The sequence below is a fragment of the Moschus berezovskii genome, chromosome 21 (assembly GCF_049115385.1).
Source record: "Moschus berezovskii isolate FMDL1 chromosome 21, NW_MosBer_1.0, whole genome shotgun sequence".
Taxonomy (NCBI): Eukaryota; Metazoa; Chordata; class Mammalia; order Artiodactyla; family Moschidae; genus Moschus; species Moschus berezovskii.
This window is the reverse complement of record NC_142480.1, coordinates 28,385,681-28,405,327: the sequence shown is the minus strand read 5'-3', so window position 1 is coordinate 28,405,327 and position 19,647 is coordinate 28,385,681. Positions and strand designations below refer to the sequence as shown.

Here is a 19,647-nt window from a genome sequence, read left to right as displayed (position 1 = left end):
AGGGAATTACTTTGACCCATTGGTAGCTTTAATTAGAATTAAAAACTTTCATAAGCTAGTTATCAATTCAGGACCTAAGTAAAAGTTATGCCAGTATTATGCTCTGATTTTAACTGACTCTGATGATAGTTAATAGCCATCTATTTCCTCTTGTAATTAACAATCAGAGGAGTGAAAAACAGAAATGTGTTATTTTATTCTTCAGAATTAGAATAAGAGGTTCTTTATCAGGTCCTGATCAGAATTCTTAAAATGTCACAATTCTATATAACTTAACCTTATATTCCTGAAGTGCTAAACGTGACACAGTTGTATTTAACAGGGTTTAATGATCTGGTTAAAGACTAGAGCCAGAATCCACTAAGCAAATCCTACTTTGCATCCCTCAGAGTGGAAAAAGCATTGGGTTCTATAAGGAAAAGCTCACTTACTTGCTGTGCTCATCACATTCCTCCCCAAAGTATTAGTGTTGTTATCACTGCTGCTTCGGCTTAGATTCATGTTGTTGGTGGCATTAGTCCGTGCTATGTTTGCCACTCTCCTTACAAAACTCTCCAAGCTAGATGTTTCTCTTGAGGACAGGTTAGGTACACTTGCACTAGAGCTCATAGGGGCCCCGGCAGCCAACAAAGAACTCACTGACAGTCTGTTACTTGCTGAAGAGCTAAGGGGCCGTTGCGAAGCTGCTTCTTTATTAGTTAACTCAGACACTGAACTAACATCAGGAGAACTAACACTAACAATTCCCATGGATATTGCACTAGACTCCCCAGGAGTACGAGCAGAACTATCAGGGCCTAACTTTCTTTCAGCATTTTCACTTCCCGTTTCCGCTGTTAAGGTGCTGGTACTTGCACTGGAAGATGACCCTACTTCTGTTTGAGGGACGTTTTCAGCAGATGAAAGAACAACAATTGGTTCATGGACATCAGCTCCTGAAACTATACTGTGTTCCATTACAATTTCTGATCTCCGTTCCGTTTTGGTCGAACCCAAGCTGATGTCGCTGCTACTGGCCACGCTACACACAGAACTGCTGCTTCCTTTTCTACTTGAGGAGCCTGCAGCAGCAGATGTCTTGTCTGGACAGTTGTTTTTCACCAAGCTGCTCCATGATTGCGTTGTGCCTGAAACAGTGGATGAAACAGGTTTGGGTGATGCCACTGTATCAGGGTCGTACCCTGGTGCAAGCTTGAGGTCAAATTTTCCTTCTGCGCCCATACGGTAAGAGTTTGAGCCACCAGCATCCCAGGTGACATCAATCCAGCCTGGAAAGGGACAGGAGTTTGTGAGACCCAGCAGAAAGCAGACAGGAGCGTGTCAGACAGTAGCTCCACAATATGGGATCAGCTTTTCATCAGTGTTGTACTTCTCTGAATTTCTAATCATTTAAGGTCTGCCAACTAAAACTGAATCCTTCTGTTTCTCTTATTTCTGAACTGTTTGTTAATATTTAAAAACAACATAAGGGTCACGTTTATAACTACTGGAGTATCTTTCAAGGGGAAGAACTGTTAAAAATTGTAAAAAGACAGATAAAAATGGTAAACTATTGCAACTTCAGCAAGTATACATGAAATCTAAGTAAAAGCTTTTTTAGTTGCTAAATATGATCATGTGGTCAAATGTTTATAGAAAAAGTGCTGGCTTAACCATTAATTTCTAAGTTTGGGCTAAATCCTATAATTGACGAACAAAATATTCATTTATCACTGTAGAAATTCTAGGTCACTAGCTCAAATAACACTAAGTTAGCATTTCGGTTGTGTTCTCAAAGTTCAGTGGTTACTTGGTTCTCTTATGATTAAAATTAATGAATTTGAATAAGCACAAAATTCTAAAACCAAAATTTTTAAAGTACGCTAAGCTCTTTTATTAGATAGAACCTATATGATAAAGCTAACAACATGAAAAGAACTAGTGAGCATAATATTAAATCTATATTTACTTATACTTGGAAAAAATACCTCTTTTTAAAAAATGGTAATTAACTTCCAAAAACAAAATAAATTGCCTATTAGAAATAAAATTAATATAAATTTTACACTCTCATTTTAGTGTTATAAGCTAATTACTTCAGGGGGAAAAAAAGCACATAAAAATAGTCTTTAAAAACTTTAAAAGTACTTTACCCACACACACACACACACACACACACTCATGCATACATGCACATACACACATGCCAAATTCATACATGTTTACAATGAAACTCAGAGGGCTTTAAGTAATATTAAATTACCTGTGGGAATTATCTGCATACAAGTTGTTTGAGAGGAAACTGACTGCCCCAAAACTACATAATCTAGTTTAGATGAGATTTCAATTGCCTCAATTTATTCTGTATGCTGAATTAACCTCTGAAGAATCAACTTTTAACTATCTCTTCTGCAACATGGAAAAGTGTGAGAAAAGGAAAAGTTCAAAAACATACCCCAATCCCGAATAAAAATTACATTTGTATCATATTAACTGGTCCCAAAATATACTGATAACTTATTTCATAGCATATATCAAAATCTGTAACTGTATGTTTTATCTGTTTTACCAGAAAGCATGGGATCGTACTTTTTTGTTGATCACTGCGTATCTGAAGTCTAATAGAGTACCTTTACATAATAGGTACTCATATTTGTGTGATAAGTTAAAAAAATGGATATTCCTATCAACACAAATGTTCTTTAGAAAGGAAAGAGATCTGACACAGTCTAGAAAAATAACTAATAAATGTAAACCATTCAATTACGCTTCAGAATGTGTTAAAACTGATCACTGACAGGAACTCAGAAAGGGTACGTATCCAAAAGTGGATATTTACAAAACTCTGAAGTCCTCTTTAGATAAAAAGAGTAACAACTAGCCATTATTAAAAATGGTTAGCTTAAGTATTTGAAAGCTAAGAACTCTCTATGACATAATGGTTTTAAGGTATGACTTTTCTACATTTGTCAGATCAGCAAAAATAAGCCTTTCTTATAGGCTAAATCCTGAAATTAAGATTTCAATTTTCCTATGCAACCAAGAAAAACACACAGTGCTTATATATCCCTAACTAGCTCACACATTTAAAAGTCAAACATTTTAGGGGAAATAGATTATTAACTAAGTATCATTAAGATGCACAAAAACAAGAACACTGGAAATTTCTGAATTGAACTATTATTATTCAAGTATTATTATTTTTTGTGAATTTTGGCAGCTGCATACATGCTCATTCACTATAAACCTGCTATGATGATAATCTGAAATTAGGGTACAACTAAACAGAAATGCATTTCGTAAGGTAATATCAGGGACAGAATCTTAAACGTAGCAAAAGCAAGAAGAGTTTAAGTAAACAGACGTTTTTATCACATAGTTAAGATATCAAATGCTAGTCATTCTCTTAAGCGTTATCACTTTTATTATCTCTTTCAATATTTGGTGTAAATTGACAATATGGACATTTTACTTTTTTAAATGGTAGACAAAATTCATAAGAACCACCACTGGTTAGGCAAATTATCCACTAATAAATTATTTTTTTTTTTTAAGTTATAAGAAAAAAGTCTAGCCACTATAGTTGCTTCTGGGAGTTAACAGCATAAAGTGGGTATGAACTTCCTTAAAATCTACAGAATCAAAAGTTAAAATGAACTGGATTTTAAAAAATAATGCTGATGGAACACAAAAGTTTAATATCCCAAAGAAAAACTGGTAGACTGAGAAACATTTTGAAATATAATTATATATATATATAAATATATATATAATTAAATATAATTATATATATATATATATATAATTAAATATAAAAAAATGAAAACGCTACAATTTTTGTTCTGTCCTTTACTGAAAAATGTTTAACTTAAAAGCACTAATGCTTTTTCTTCTAAATGACTTATAATTGAACAAAAATTTTTTGCCTGATTCTTGTGAGGTTAACAAGATAAAGAAAAGAGTAAGAAATTAAGATCAATAGAAACATGAATAATAAACTAAAAAAAAACTCAAAAGGAGCAGAAAAATATGTCTTTTAGGGTATTCACCTTATACTAACTTATTAATAAAAATTACTTCAAATTATTAGCACTAAGTTTTGAGTCAACACCGAAGAATTAAAAAATTTTCCGGTATCTAAGTAAATGATTTTTCCATTTTAACATAAAACCAATAGATGGGTTCTTCTTATTATTCCTGGAACATTTATTCAATTTATAAACTACCTCAAAAAAACAAAAGAAAAATATTTTGTTATGTAAATACTCGATTTCCACACTACAAACGCTAAGCACCTACTCACCATTATGCAGTTCTCCTGTGACGGTGCCTTCTCCCTGTGGGCTGCCATCCTGATCACGCCATTTCCAATCAAGGCCTCTGATCACACGAGCCCCTGGAACCATGTACTTCAGTACCTGGGAGCGAACTAGACGTCTCTGTCGTCTAAGATTAGCTTCTGCTTCCTTAGCTGCTTTTCCTATAATGTAAGAAATTAGAGAAATACAATCAAAGTCACTTTCTATAAGTATAATTGTTTTAGTAAGTTAGAAAACCTACTGTTCTCTCTTTACCTAGCTGATCTTCACATACTCCATTTACAGTGCCATAAAGTTCAAATCCAGATAGTGAGAGATAGTGGGTCTGTCCACTCGCATTCTTTCCCATCTGTTTAATTCTAACATGTCGCCACCCTTGTTTCTCATCCTTTGATGGATCAAGAGGCCAGGTGGCTGTTGACCTGTGAATGTTAGGGAAAATATTACATAATATTTTAAATGTACGAAAAATACGCTTAAGGTAGCAAAGATCTTTTTTATATAATAGAAAATTATGTGAAAAATAAAGTAACTTTCATGTTCAGTCAAGTTTGTTACACAAAAAACAAGAAATCGAAGAAAAATAGCAGTTATGAAAATGGAAAATGAAATATTAAATGTATATGATTAATTTGACTCATAACTCTAAAAGATTTATAATAAAATCCAAAGAAATAAGAAATTTTATGAGTAACAAATGTCTTTATAATAAAAAAGATATTTAATTTTTTGCAAAATTTTAAATGAGATATTAAAATAGCAACTTTAAAGCTTGAAAATATTACCTATTAATCATGTTAAGAAGCTCCCTCCATACACCAAATACAAAAAATACTTTAATCTACACTCTACTCCTCAAAATGTGCCACAATATACAATTAAACTGTATTAGAACTAAATTTTTTAGACACATAATGCTGACTTTCTGCCTGTAAAAACATACATATATGATCAATATATAAAATTTAGGAAAACAGATACATAAAATAAGAAAAGTCAATAATCACTGTTAATTTGTCAAACATTCACATACATTGTGTGAATAAATGGATAGTTTAGTTAAAGTTAATTCTTTTCTTTTGCTTTTATCAGTGTGCTATATACACACATATATAGCTATGTATCAACTTCTTTTTAAATAAATTCAGCTTCCACTAAAAAGCATTTGATGGCTTTCATAAAGTCATTTTTCAAAGTTTTAACACCTAAATTACAGTATCAGGTGATATTTTTAGCAAGAAAATCTTGTTTCAGTATCTCATAAACTAGAGAGCTCTAAAAGGATACAGTTATAAAAATAAACAACACTCTTTACTGAGTTTTCCAATTTACAAAGACTCCTCAACTAACCCTGGTTCATTGAGACTGCAGTCATCAACATGGGTATACAAAGAAGTCCAGTTCTGTCCATCTTTGGATACCTGGAAAACCCAATTTCTCAGTGCAGACCTTCCATAACCACGAGCATGACGAAGTGTATATGCTGACGGTATCACCCAGAGACCCAGATCTATGGCAAACCAGGCATTCTTATCATCATTGCTATGACAATTTAAAGCTGAATTGTCACGACTCAATATGTCTTCTAAGCGGCCATAAGGTAGATTTCGTCCTTCTGAAGATGTTACTACTACAAGTCCATAAGCAGCTGGATTAACCCATTCATATGCAGTTCTACATAAAAACAAAGAAAATACTCTTAAGCAGTGTTAACAGTTAACACTTTTAAAATAACTGTATTTGTTCAGACTACCTTTTTTCCACATAAAATTATATTAAGAAAAATTCCATATTTAATAATTTAAGCAACTTTTCTTCATAAAAAGAAAAATTTGGATGGTCTTAGATTTATCCTAAAAGATGAAATTCCTAGAACCACAGAATATTCAGAGTGGTTTCTACTACCTAGATTTCTTTTCCGGGTGAATATTTTCAATCTACATTAAATAGAGTGACTTACTTGGCATTTGTTCCAATCCAGTAAATGATTCCATTTTCATCAAAATCATGCTGGTGCCGAAATATAAAATTTTGGCCTTCTCTTAATTTTCGAACAAAAACAAATGACGATCGGTCAAAATCGTACCACTGCTTTGCTACCTAACCAAAGAAGATATGGAAGACACCTTAATGATGATATTTTGAAGTTCACTGCCCACTTTGTTCCTAACCCATTAATGTGATTTTTTAAAATATCAATATTCATTAAAAAATATTTTAAAAAGAAAAATAACTAGAAAATTCCCTATCCATAGCACCCCACTATTAATATCAGGAAGTATTTCTTTAGTCTATTATTTCAACAGAATAAAACAAAGTGCCAATCATACTGCACAAAAACATTTTTCTCTTATCAGTCTGTATATTATTATAGCCAAATAATAGTCAAACTAATTGAAATTATTACTGAATTGATACTCCTTTACTTATTAGGATTAAGGTTTTGCTCACTGTTTTAGTAGTACAAATAACTATAATAGACATCTTTATGAAGAAACCATTTATAGTCTAAACATTATTTTCTAAAATGGAATTCCCAAACTACTTTTCTAAAGGGCTAAACCACAGCAAAAAAAGCTTATTTCACACCATGTCCTTGCCAGAAACTCACCATTTTTAAGAGATACTGTTCCAGAGATTCAACTGTAGCTAAGGGTTCCATCTTCAACATTCTGCCAGTCCTGTCTATTAATGCAGTTTCACCAGGTGCACGTTCCAACCGAAATCTTAATCTTCTTGTAAGTATCTACACAGAAATGATTAAAATGCTTCAGGGAACACTGTGCTTTTATCTTAGCATTTTGAAAATGAGAAATGTTACATAACACAGCAACTGAGGTTAATAAAGTATAACCATAAAGGAAGTATCAGTATCTGTTTCCCACTAAATGTTTTAAAGAGGTTCACTGAATAATATTTTCAAGAAAGAAACAAACTACTTCTCTCTAAACAACGTCAAACATACATGGTTTAAATAAAATTATTATAAATCACTTAATAGATTAACAGAAATATTACAGCCTTAACTGATAAGTAGTAATTTTCTAAGTAAGTTATAAAAAGCAGCTAATTAACTTATGCTATTAAAGTGAGAATGTATTATATAATCTATGGCTAATAAACTGAAGAAATACAAGACATTTGAATAGCTTCCAATCCAATGTTTCAGTAAATAAAACAAGTATGTGCTTCATTTCTGTATAAATTTTAACTAATTTCTATAGTCACAGAATTAAACACTTCTATGTACACTGGGAAGCATTTTAGACTACAAGATTACCAGAGGGTACATCCCTAGCTTTCCTGTCTTTGTACCTTGCACAGTCTCCTGAAATGATATACATACAAGAAAAGATGTTGGTGCTCCTATGACTGTATAAGCTGGGAAATCTCCAGTCTTTGAGACTATTTCTATCTCATTCACCTATCAAAGATAAAACCTTTAAAATAATAGACAAAAATCCCCTTGTTCCTCTATAATGTTCTGTTTGAAGTAAAGCAAAAAGTAGACCTCTACAACTTATTTAATGTATGTTCCATGTCAGATATAGTAACAATACTGTAACTCTCTGAACAAGCTTTCTAGTCTGGAAATCTAGTGTCTGTGGTAACACTAATGGGTTCCTGAGGAAATGCTAAGTTTTTTGTACTGAGTAGGCATTGTTAGTGCAAATATAGTTTTTTAGTCACTTATTAAAGGCTGTACTTAAAAGAAACTATTTGATGTGGAGAAATGCAGAAAAGGTCAAATAAAAGCAGGACTCAAGCCCAAATAACCTGTAAGTAAATACTAAAGTAACCTACAGAAAAGGTAAAGATCTGTTTTGGAATATTAGCAGTAAGAGTATTTGTTTTATTTGTTCATATTGGGATACTAGATGCTAACATAGGATAATTAAATGAATTAATAAGAAAGACAACCAAATAATATTTAGGAAGAAAACAGGCTTTTTATAAAACCATGTGATAACAGCAGATTTTCAAAAGAATCAATAGAAATAGCTAAGGAAGGCCATCTCTACTCAATGACATACAGAAAACAAGAAAAAAAAAAAAAAGGGTTTTCTTTTTTGTTTTCCAACTGAGAGTGTCACTTTCCACTTATGATCTATTAAATATGATTTACTACTAAAAATAAACATTGAAATACTAACACATTCAAGAGTCATTAAAAAGAACAATCAAAAGGCACTGAGGGTTAAAGAATTTAACTATTAAGCAATCATTAAACAATGATTTGTCACAGTTTAAACAATCACAATCATTCTTTAATAAAATATAAAATATTTTTTGTTTTGTTTTTCTAAGAAAAGTAAGACTGCTTCTAAATGCATTTAGCAATAACAGCAACTGCATTTGCATGGTTACCTGGAGGTTATAAGTGGATCCTGGTGTATCATACAAATGGAGAGGTAGACGTTCAATAGACTCTAGTACAGCTATTAACTTTCGGATTAACGCAACAGCTGGTCGGCTAGGAAAACAAGTAATTGTTAAGAATTTCCATGTAAGTTCAAACTAAAGTTCATATAGGATCTGCAACAGCCAACCTCACATAGACCCCTACTTTCCGTATTAATGCAGAGGGAAGTCTAGTTTTGCATTAGACTGCAACTGAGTAAGCAAAGGTAATCTCATAACTCAATTTCTTTATTTACTAAAATATTTCATTTTTCATACGAAACTTTCACAACTGCATTCAAAGTAATGCATAATTTAATGTGTATTTTATTTTTTAAAGTTTAAACAATTTTATTATATAATATTTGATACATATAACAATATATAAAGCAGTGAAGTTTGGAAAATGATAGTACTGTTATCAAGGCAACACTGGTAAACTATTTCTGGAAAATAACATGACAATAAGTTATTTCAAGAAATTTTAAAATATCATCAACTCACTAAAAACCATTTAAAGCAACGTATATAAAAAGACGTTTCCACCAAGACACAAATATTTCAGTATTAGTAATAATTTGCAAAGAGTTAATATGTTTAATAGACTAATGTTTCAATAAATGATTATATATCCATATAATGTAATACACACTTATTCAAAATGGTATTTAAAATTAATGGGATTGAACTTATTATTTTAAAAATTCAATCACATTCAAAAGTAAATAAAATCATAAATGAACCTTTATCAACTCACGACCCAGCTTCAACAGTTACCTATTAATGGTCAATTGATTTCTAGCTATATCCCCAATCATTTCTCCCCTTTCCATATATTTTGAAGAAAATGCCAAAGCATTTTACCCAGAAATACTCTTGAGTATGTAGCTCTACAGAAGAAGTTTTATAAAATAAAATCATATCATCACTACACCTAAAAGGGAATGAATACTTACTACTTAATATAATCAAATATATAATCAGTGTTTAGATGTCCAGTTGTATCTTAAAGATTATCTAATTTAAATAAGTGGTCAGCTGCATTCACAGTAGACACGGATTCTTTCCTTTTATTCCATTAGATTAAAAAATATTTTTAAAAGATCTTTCTTTTTTTATATATTTATAAGCTACTCTTTTACTGAATAAAAAAGTTCCTATTTTGTATATGAATGCTATAATAGACTATTTCAAAGGAAACCTATCAACTTACAAACACTTCAAACATGAAATTAGAAGAAATTTGGGGACTTACCTTTCGTCATCTTCATTTTCACTAAAGGCTGTTTTAAAAACATTTATTCTTTCTACCAGTTGACTACAATCTTGTTTCATATCTAAATCCATGCTCTTTAAAAAAAAAAAAAGTTTTATGGCTGATGTTGAAATTAATCAAAAAATATTCTCCAAAGATGAATATTAATATACATTACAAAATTATCAATACAATCTAAGGGAAATCATTATTTTCTTTCAATTAAAATTTTTTATTATATGACCAGTAGATCGTGGCTAATATCTTCAATGTTATAATGGACAGCAATTACATTCCTTTCCTCAAAGTGTATAAAAGCTACTTTCAGATTATTTATGAACATTTTGCATTTTAACAGTACTACTTACATTAATCAGTATTAGAAAAAATATGACTGGTATATCAAAACAATGATTTCATGGACATTATTAAGTCATATAAAATGATGATATATCAAGATAATTTTAATAAAGGAAATAATTTTATCACAATAAAGAGACATTAACAGAGACTAAACTGAGGAAAATATAAGGCTACTGGTAAATATTGATACCTGTTAAATATTCACATGAACTTCCTAAACTGTTATTGCTCATAACTTAATCTTATCCAAATATTTCAGGTATTTAAAAAGGCCTACAGACTAACTCTATTTTACAAAAGTTATAAGGAAATCAGAGCAGTGAATAATGTTAGTGTTTTTTTTAAACAAATCTTGAATAAATTATAATCAGGTAACTAAAAAAAATCTGAACTCAATTGTTTAATTCAACTGGCTCAAACTACTGATAAAACTTAATGGCTGGAGAAATTATAGATGTTAATGTTTACTACAGTTTTTAATACTCCTTGACAAAATAAAGTAAACCATGCTCTGTCAAAAGTGTACCTACAAATAATTTTCTAATTATACACTTCATTCTGTCCTACTTACATTGTTTAAAACAGTAAGAAGCGCTTGCACCAAGCCACTACTACACATCTCATATGGTGAAATTGTGTTTTCATCCTTCAAAAGTACAATCAGATTTTCTAAAGCTGTCTTCATTAAATCTCTCCAAGTGTTCTCACTTTCAATACACTAAAAAAAAAAAGAAATTAAATAAGGCTGTTGGAAAAAACCAACAGGTCTTAATATACTTAATTTATCAGAACGTCAATTACCATGAAATTAGACATTAAACAAGATTAAGAAATTCAAATTATTAATGCAAATTTTCTCTACCAGACTTGGCAACCTCGTTTGTAAAGGGCTAATTATAAATATCTTAGGCTTCACAGGCCACATATCTTGGTCACACCTGTTTAACTCTGTTATTATAGCCACTATGGAAGGACTGATGCTAAAGCTGAAACTCCAATACTTTGGCCACCTCATGCGAAGAGTTGACTCACTGGAAAAGACTCTGATGCTGGGAAGGATTGGGGGTGGGAGGAGAAGGGGACGACGGAGAATGAGATGATTGGATGGCATCACTGGCTCGACAGACATGAGTTTGAGTGACCTCCAGGAGCTGGTGATGGACAGGGAGGCCTGGCGTGCTGTGATTCATGGGGTCGCAAAAAGTCAGTCACTACTGAGCAACTGCACTGAACTGAACTGACAGCAGTTACAGACAACAGGCAATAAATGTGTGTGGCTGTGTGCAATAAAACTACTACAGAACAACAATTTTACACATTCCTATCATTTTCAGAAATCATGAAATACTGCTCTTATTTTTGGTATGTGTTCAACCATTTAGAAACAAAACCATACAAAATTTAACCCACAGGTGATAATTTGCTGACTCCCTAATTAATATCCGGAATAGTAAGGATAAAGAAGAAAAATTAAATTAAGATCACTGTGTGTCATAAAATCTACAGGCTAACATACTTGTCTATTTGTATGAAGTTCCCAAGAAGACTCTAACTGAGTTGCTATGTTTCTGAGTGTTACCACTACTCCACGAGGCATGCTTTCAACAGCTTTAAAGTGGTCGTCATACAAATCTCGAGCCATAGTTCGTACCTACCAAAATAAAAATAGTAAATGTGAATTTTTACCACAATTATTAATTTTACCAAATCTTCCTTTTAAATATATAACCTTTAAACTTAAGATGTTTGGCCAGTTTCTAGATCCAAAAAATGTTACTAGTTCTATGCCTGTACATCAAAAAGATTTAATGGTTAAAAAAACCACTCGAGCAGATTTTAGGCAACTCAAAGAACATATAATTTTAATTTTTGGTTATTCAAACTTTATGTTCATATACTAAATAGAAGCTTATTTCATTTAAACAAAATAAAGCTATAAAAGGTAATTTTGCTCTTTTTTAACAATCTGTTTTATAGTGAACCAATCAGAAAATACAAATAAGCAAAAATAAAAGGAGAGAAAAAGGAAAAGAAAATTAAGCCATCTATAATTCCATCAACTGAAGTTGAACCTTTTAACATTCCAGGGTATACTTTAACTTGGTATGTCTTTCTTCTATTTACATTATATTATTTACACAAAATATGATGCTCATGTATTTATATATCACATCAAGAGCAAGAATGACTATTGTCAGTTTAGGCACTAATTACCTCTCATTTAAACTGAAGTAATATTATTTGAGAGAGGAACCCACACATGTCCAAGGCTTGGGTCTGATGAAATTTTGTACATAACACTGTTTTTATGATTTATTACAACTTCATTTATATCACAAACTAACCTAGCATAGCTCTAATGTTAATAGAAAAAAATCTGCTCTCTACATGAATTAATAATATGTTACTATTCTATTTTAGTACGCTTCTCAGAATTAAAAGGTAAGTAATTTCTGAATATCAGACAACAGTGAAGAAACTATTCCTTTATAAACAGTATTAAGAATAAAAACAGGTTAAAACTGCGTGTATACAAAATTATTTTTTATATTTTATCTATTACTTTATAATAAAATTATTTTTACCTAAAGTTAGTATATTTTGATACATACAGCTTTCACACACACAAGAATAACCACATGATCAATGAGTTACTACTGATTTCAAGAAACTGAATGAATAATTGTATTTTTTTAAGAAAATTAAATTAGAGGACTGAGACTATGCTCTCTTTGATTTACTTTTCTTTTGTATTATAAAGCTCATTTCCCTGTGAGTTAATCTAGATTTGGGTGGTTAATACAACTTCCTGGTGGCTCAGACGGTAAAGAATCTGCCTGCAATTCAGGAGACCCAGGTTCAATCTCTGGGTTGAGAAGATCCCGTGCAGACAAGAATGGCAAGACACTCCAATATTCTTGCTTGGAAAATTCCATGGACAGAGGAGCCTGGCAGGCTACAGTTCATAAGTCACAAAGAGTCAGACACAACTGAGCAACTAACACTTTCACATTTTATTCCAAAAAACTCCTGAGATAGTTGAGTGGTAGTTTATAAAGAATTTAAGAGTTGAGCTTCATTATTTGAGAATTTCATAACTGTGAAATCAACTAGTCACTCAAATTTATTTGTAATCCATAAATCAATACTTGTAGCACTTTTCACAGTCACTTGTGGGCATGTGTATGCAGTGCAGCAAAAACTTAAAAAATGTGACCACAGCCTCATAGGAACCTACACCTGTATTTCTCCAAGAAGCAATTCATGGAAACTTCACAGAACATAACTACCGTGAAAAAAGTAAACTGTATTAGTCCAAATTCCTTTTACCATATAATGGCTACCTTCATGTGAGATATTTCTTCCTCAAATGCCCTTAAGATATCCTGAATTGGAAAGAATCTGTAGCTTCACAGTCTACATTTACAACTGGAAATTACTGTAATAGTGCTTCTAGTAAAATCCCTTACTACTATTTCTATGGCGAAAGTCATGCAAACACAAGTACCCTCCCATCTCAATTACTCAAAGGCATTCTTTACATACTGTATGAAAAAACTGTATCATTATTATATGTAAAATAAAAATGTGTCATCAGAAAATAATGAATCTAACTATGAAATTTTACTTTCTTTTTTAAAAATAAAAAAATTCAATAATAATATAATAGATTGAAATATAATGATTTATTAAAAAATGTATACTAAATGGACAGAATTTAAAAATTAGTAATATGAGTCAATAACATTTGCTTCTGTATCTTTTTGAGATGGTGACTTCATCTAAGATGGCCATTAAATTAAGTATCAAATTATTTGGGTCTAGATCCAGGAATTCAAACTGCTTCATCACAAACTATTTAATCAGGATTACAATATATAATAATGTATATTCAATACCCCTGTATCACTAAAAACACTACTGTCATTAATTAAAGCATAAGTTTAAAGCTTCTGTGACATTAAAAACTCAAGATGATTTTAAAATAATTTAAATTTTATTATTTATCTCATCAATTTTGCTTCTACTTTAATATCAGTGTTTAGTATATATACAGAAAATAACTAAATATATACATATTATGAAAAATGAGATAATGAGCACCGAAAAAGGAAAATTAAAAATACATTAGACTAGGGTAGCCTATGTTACATGCCTCAGTTTTTGAACTGCCAATAATCTACCTCTAAAACCCTATGTCAGGGTAAAGGATAAAACAAATCAAATTCCACAAATTTACCTTTTGTTTAGTTTTTTCTAATTTAGATTTTAGTTTTCTTCCTCTTTTGCCAGTCCAGCCAGTCACAAATTCTGAACCTTAAAAAGAAAAAAAAAGACATTTCACAGAATGTATTTTGTGAAATTTAACAATTTATGTGCAATTTAACATACTCATTCATTCTTATTCTGCTAAACTGACATACCTACATACTTACCCAGAGAAGTTTCTGCAGTAAATGAATGCCTGGTTCCTCTATTAGATTCAAACACAAATCCAGGTAAATCTTCTTTCAATACTGTTGCCTGCTGGCCATCTGAGTTATGAATAGCAATTTCTCCTTCTTTCAAACATGTTAGTGACCAATTCCCTACGGTGAGTTTAGTGGGTCCTGGTGCTGAGAGTATAGGTTGACTTGAAGTAGATGGCTTTACTTGGCCTCGGGCTCTTTGTAACTTCTCTAAGAACTCACTTCTACTTTCTATAAAGACAAAATGTTTGTTTTAAAACTTCATTCCTTGCAAATATACCATTTAAAAAAAATGAAACTACCTACTAGAATATCAGTTTTATTAAAAAAAAATTCACTAAAGTTTTGTTCTTTGATATACTCTCACTAATTTGCTATTATTTAGGTTCAGGCATAAAAACAATCCTCTGGTCAAAATTTTTTGAAGTAGAAGGCTTTTGGGAAAATACACAATTTGAGACAGCATTAAACATGTGCAATTCATTACTGCATGATAAGAGGCACCTTTACCTAAAATTATGGTGAGAGTAATCCCTGTCTCATACAATAGAAAGACATGAAATGCTTTCATGGTACAATCACTTTCTCTGCTGATATTAAAGAAAGGGCCATATGATCATCAAGGATATGCTACTGCTTTGACAGTGGTGGCAGAAACGAGCAGAAAAACAAATTATCAAAATTATAGAAACTAGTAAAACGATTTTGTAAAAACAAAATATTACCTGAACTATCCGATCCACCTTCAGGACTACCACTTGAATACATGGTGGCAAGTTTTCCATCCAAGATAAATCTAAACCATCCATTACTGCCATTAGACAATTCCAAGGCTGCTGCATCACTCCATATATACAAGCAGTCCCTTCCCCTAATGATGGACCAATCTCTCCAATGATATGGTTTACCTTGCTGCAATTCTTTAGCATCCTCCTGTGGTTCATCTTCCTGAATGTATAAAATTATTCAATGAATCGTGGAAGATAATTTATATTTCAAATATTTGTAAGCATTTATAAAAACATGACCATGAATCAAATTTAGAATTAAAACACCCTGAATATAATATTCACCTGCCTGCTGTTTAACATGTATTATGATTCAACTAATTATCTATAATCTTACAAGTCCATCTTAAAAATGGTTAAGAAATTCACATGACCTAAGTTATGACATTTCCAGGTATATGGGTAAAGAAAACAAATGGATTAGCTCTAAACACAATTACCTAACTATCTATGACTTGATAAACTCACTGTATCCCTGGGCCTAAGAGATTATTTGTAAAAAAAATGGATATTTACACTAAATCAATGGTATCCACCTAGCAGTGTAAAAGAATCACCAGAAATGTGTTTTATCAATAAACTGTAAGGCCCCACCCTTAGCCAAGTGAATCAAATGTACTGGATCATTTCTATAATGATAAAAATGTTAGTTATAACAAGTTTTAAAAAAATAATAATTTGTAAACATTGTTTGACTAGCCTGGCATCCTAAAAGTTTTCATTTTGTTGATAACAATTAACTATTAAGAATATTCATCACTAATGTATGATCTTGGCAAGTGTGTGCATGTATGCATGTATAGGTAAAGTATTTTTAAACTTTTATTAACTTATTATACTTAAAAAAAACTTTAAGGGACTTCCCTGATGGTCCAGTGGTTAAGAATCTGCCTTCCAATGCAGGGAATTTTGTTCCATCCTAGTTCCCTGATTGTGGAACTAGGATCCCACATGTCATGTGGCAACTAAGCCCACACCACAGCTACTGAGCCTCCATGCTACAGAGTGTGAGCACCTCAACTAAAGTACGTGCACCTCAATGAAAGATCCTGCATGATGCAACGAAGAGCCAGTGTGCCATAATGAAGACCTGACACAGCCAAATAAATATTTAAAAAAAATTAATGCATCTTTCACATATTTCTTCCCTGAAGTAGTAGTAGTTTATAACACTAAAATAAGATTGCAAAATATGGATTATAAATTCTCTAATGTAAGTACTTGTGCTCCAGACCGTGACAGATTAATAAGGATTAAGACTTGACTATCCATTATAAACAAATTAAAAACCAGACAAAATATATGAAAAAGTATTTTCAGATATCGGACAACAAGCAACACAGGATTGTGTGATCTCCTAGAAAACAGGAACAAATAAGGTAAGCCCCTTAGGCTCAGACAGTTTTCTGGTTAAGGTCTTAAGAAAAGGGAACACAGAGTCCAGCAGTGTAAGGAAATCTGTCTTTGAAGAGACTGAGGAAAATGGAATAGATGAGTTCAGGATGAGGGAGTCAAGCAAAAAAGACCTCTAGAAATGTGCAAAGTGGTCTCCAGGACATCTCTACTGAGTATCAGACCACCTGTGTACAGGTGATGTTACATATAAGGCTGGGCAAAACGATTTGAAAATGGTAAGCCGGAAAATTCAGAAGTCACACATGGTGATCATACGTTTGCATTCCAAACAGCCATAGTGAAAAATCCTCATACCAATAGTTGAGCTTCTTCCAAATCTAATAACTGTAAGCCCACAGAACAGAGAAAATTAAATAATCCTGAGCCGGGGCAGACCCCCACATGTGCATGCACACATACAAGCTAAACACAGCTGCTGCTGCTGCTAAGTCGCTTCAGTCGTATCCGACTCTGTGCAACCCCTTAGATGGCAGCCCACCAGGCTCCCCTGTCCCTGGGATTGTGCAGGCAAGAACACTGGAGTGGGTTGCCATTTCCTTCTCCAATGCGTGAAAGTGAAAAGTGAAAGTGAAGACACTCAGTCATGTCCGACTCTTAGCGACCCCATGGACTGCAGCCTACCAGGCTCCTCCGTCCATGGGACTCTCCAGGCAATAGTACTGGAGTAGGTTGCCATTGCCTTCTCCAAAACACAGCTACACACATGAAAGACAAATTGCTAAAAACAAGTTATAAAGTCTTAAGAATAGCCAGAGGAAGAAAAGATTCAATATACACAAAGGAACAAGATGAAAAAATAAGGTAAATGTTAACAGTATATGACACTACACACATCCAGTGACAATGGAGTATCTCTTCAAGTACTAGAAAAATGGCTGGCAAGAATCCCTGCAGGCACTGAAAATGTCCATTAAAAATCAAGGCCAGGACTTCTCTGGTAGTCCAGTGGTTAAGAATCCACCTGCCAATGCAAGGGACACAGGCTTTAACCCTAGTCTGGGAAGACAGAGCAACTAAGTCCGTTCACCATAACTGCTGAGCCCACACACCCTAGAGCCTGTGCTCTACAATAAGAGAAGCCACTGCAATGAGAAGACCATGTATGGACAAGAAGCCCCTACACTCCAACTAGAAAAGATGATGCGCATAGCGACAAAGATTCGGTTCAGCCGAAAAAAATAGGGGGGCAAAAGCAATCCAGTGGTTAGGACTCCAAGCTGCCACGACGGGGAGCACAGGTTCGATCCCTGATTGGGGAACTAAGATCCCACAAGCCATGCAGCATGGTCCCCCAAAGAAAAAGATATTTTCAGACAAATAAAATCTCGAAGAATTTTCTGCCTCGTCTTGTCATTTTCTAAATAATGTATTTTGAGGAATTAAAGTTTAATGAAAACAATTTACTGATTTTTGTTGTTGTTGTTCTTTTATAATATAATGATTTAATGTCCTAAGAAACCTCTGGCAGACTCCAAGTCACTAAGATTTTCTTCTTTTTCCTGTAGAAGCCTTACAATTTTAGCTCATAAATGTTAGTTCATGATTTATTCTCTGTTAAAAGGGGAGAGATTTCATATTTCTGCACATGTTATCCACTTGTTCAAGAACAATTTTTTGAGATCACCCTTTCCTGACTGAATTACCTTAGCACTTGTTTGAACAACTGACCATATATGTGCGGGTCATTAATCTATTTTTACACCACTAGCACACTTTCTTAGTTACTACATCTTTCTTTCAAAGGATGCTTTGGCTATTCTCAGTTCAGTTCCTATAATTTTCATATAAATGTAGAATTTGCTTGTTAATTTCTACAAAGACTGCTGGAATCTGTAACCTATCTCTTGAAAGAATTCCAAGGGGATGAACCCAGATAACACTTCTTATTTGGTTTATGTTAAATGTCCAGTAATTTAGGAAATATACACATTCATCCTTAACCAGGAAGGATTCTGCAACTACAATCCATACTCTATCGTTCTCTCAAAAATAGTATTACTCAGTCGCTAATACTTAGGAAGCAATCACTAAGAGGCAGGACTTAACCCTTGCTGGCACTTGGTAGAGACAGATAAGGTGTATTTTTTGACATGCAATCTAAAGCATGAATTATCAATAGGTACTGAAACCAGTAGATAAAAGTTTAATGAGAAACAACAGCATTATCTCCAGTCTCAAAACTATCTCCCCATAAATTACTTACTAATTACAAAAGGAAAAAGTATCTTTACAATACAGAAACCTGGCAGAGGCAAACATGACAAACTGATCCACGTTAACTATCAGCAGGAGAGCAAACAGACATTATATGCCTCTTAGAAGGAGTATTTTACACCAAAATCATCATAACATCACCACTATAGCCTTTCTGCTAAAAACACACAACTTGAATCAAATCATGAAGAAACATGGCACAAACACAATGTAAGGATCATTGTCCAAATTAAGTGATCTCTCCTCCTCAAAAACATGCCAGGGCTATAAAAGAGAAAGCTGCGAAATGGAACAACATGATGACTAAATGCAATGTGTTCCTGGACTGGCTTCTGGAAGTGTGAGGTGGAGAGGTAGAAAGGCTGTAGGTGCAGGTGGGGTTTGCTATTAGAGACAACAGCAAATTGGAGTAAGTCTCTGGATTAGATAATATTTTTTTATAA

The 19,647-nt window shown here is 32.8% G+C and overlaps 1 protein-coding gene across 11 annotated transcripts in view; it reads right to left on the bottom strand.

Annotated features, from left to right (window-relative positions):
* The window catches only part of HECTD1 (HECT domain E3 ubiquitin protein ligase 1), a 76,750-nt gene that overhangs the window by 25,293 nt on the left and 31,810 nt on the right, over positions 1–19,647 (bottom strand). For 5 of the 11 annotated variants that reach the window (XM_055418195.2, XM_055418193.2, XM_055418197.2 and 2 more), the window contains exons 13-25: positions 15,512–15,734; positions 14,754–15,017; positions 14,558–14,634; positions 11,834–11,968; positions 10,889–11,035; positions 9,955–10,049; positions 8,667–8,772; positions 6,910–7,044; positions 6,259–6,398; positions 5,649–5,972; positions 4,554–4,720; positions 4,283–4,459; positions 432–1,268 (exon numbers count right to left, since the gene is read on the bottom strand). In XM_055418195.2, the coding sequence (XP_055274170.1) occupies positions 432–1,268; positions 4,283–4,459; positions 4,554–4,720; positions 5,649–5,972; positions 6,259–6,398; positions 6,910–7,044; positions 8,667–8,772; positions 9,955–10,049; positions 10,889–11,035; positions 11,834–11,968; positions 14,558–14,634; positions 14,754–15,017; positions 15,512–15,734 (2,827 nt within the window). The remainder of the gene's footprint in view (positions 1–431; positions 1,269–4,282; positions 4,460–4,553; positions 4,721–5,648; positions 5,973–6,258; positions 6,399–6,909; positions 7,045–8,666; positions 8,773–9,954; positions 10,050–10,888; positions 11,036–11,833; positions 11,969–14,557; positions 14,635–14,753; positions 15,018–15,511; positions 15,735–19,647) is intronic. The other 6 variants (XM_088829496.1, XM_088829500.1, XM_055418196.2 and 3 more) reach the window with 2 other exon arrangements.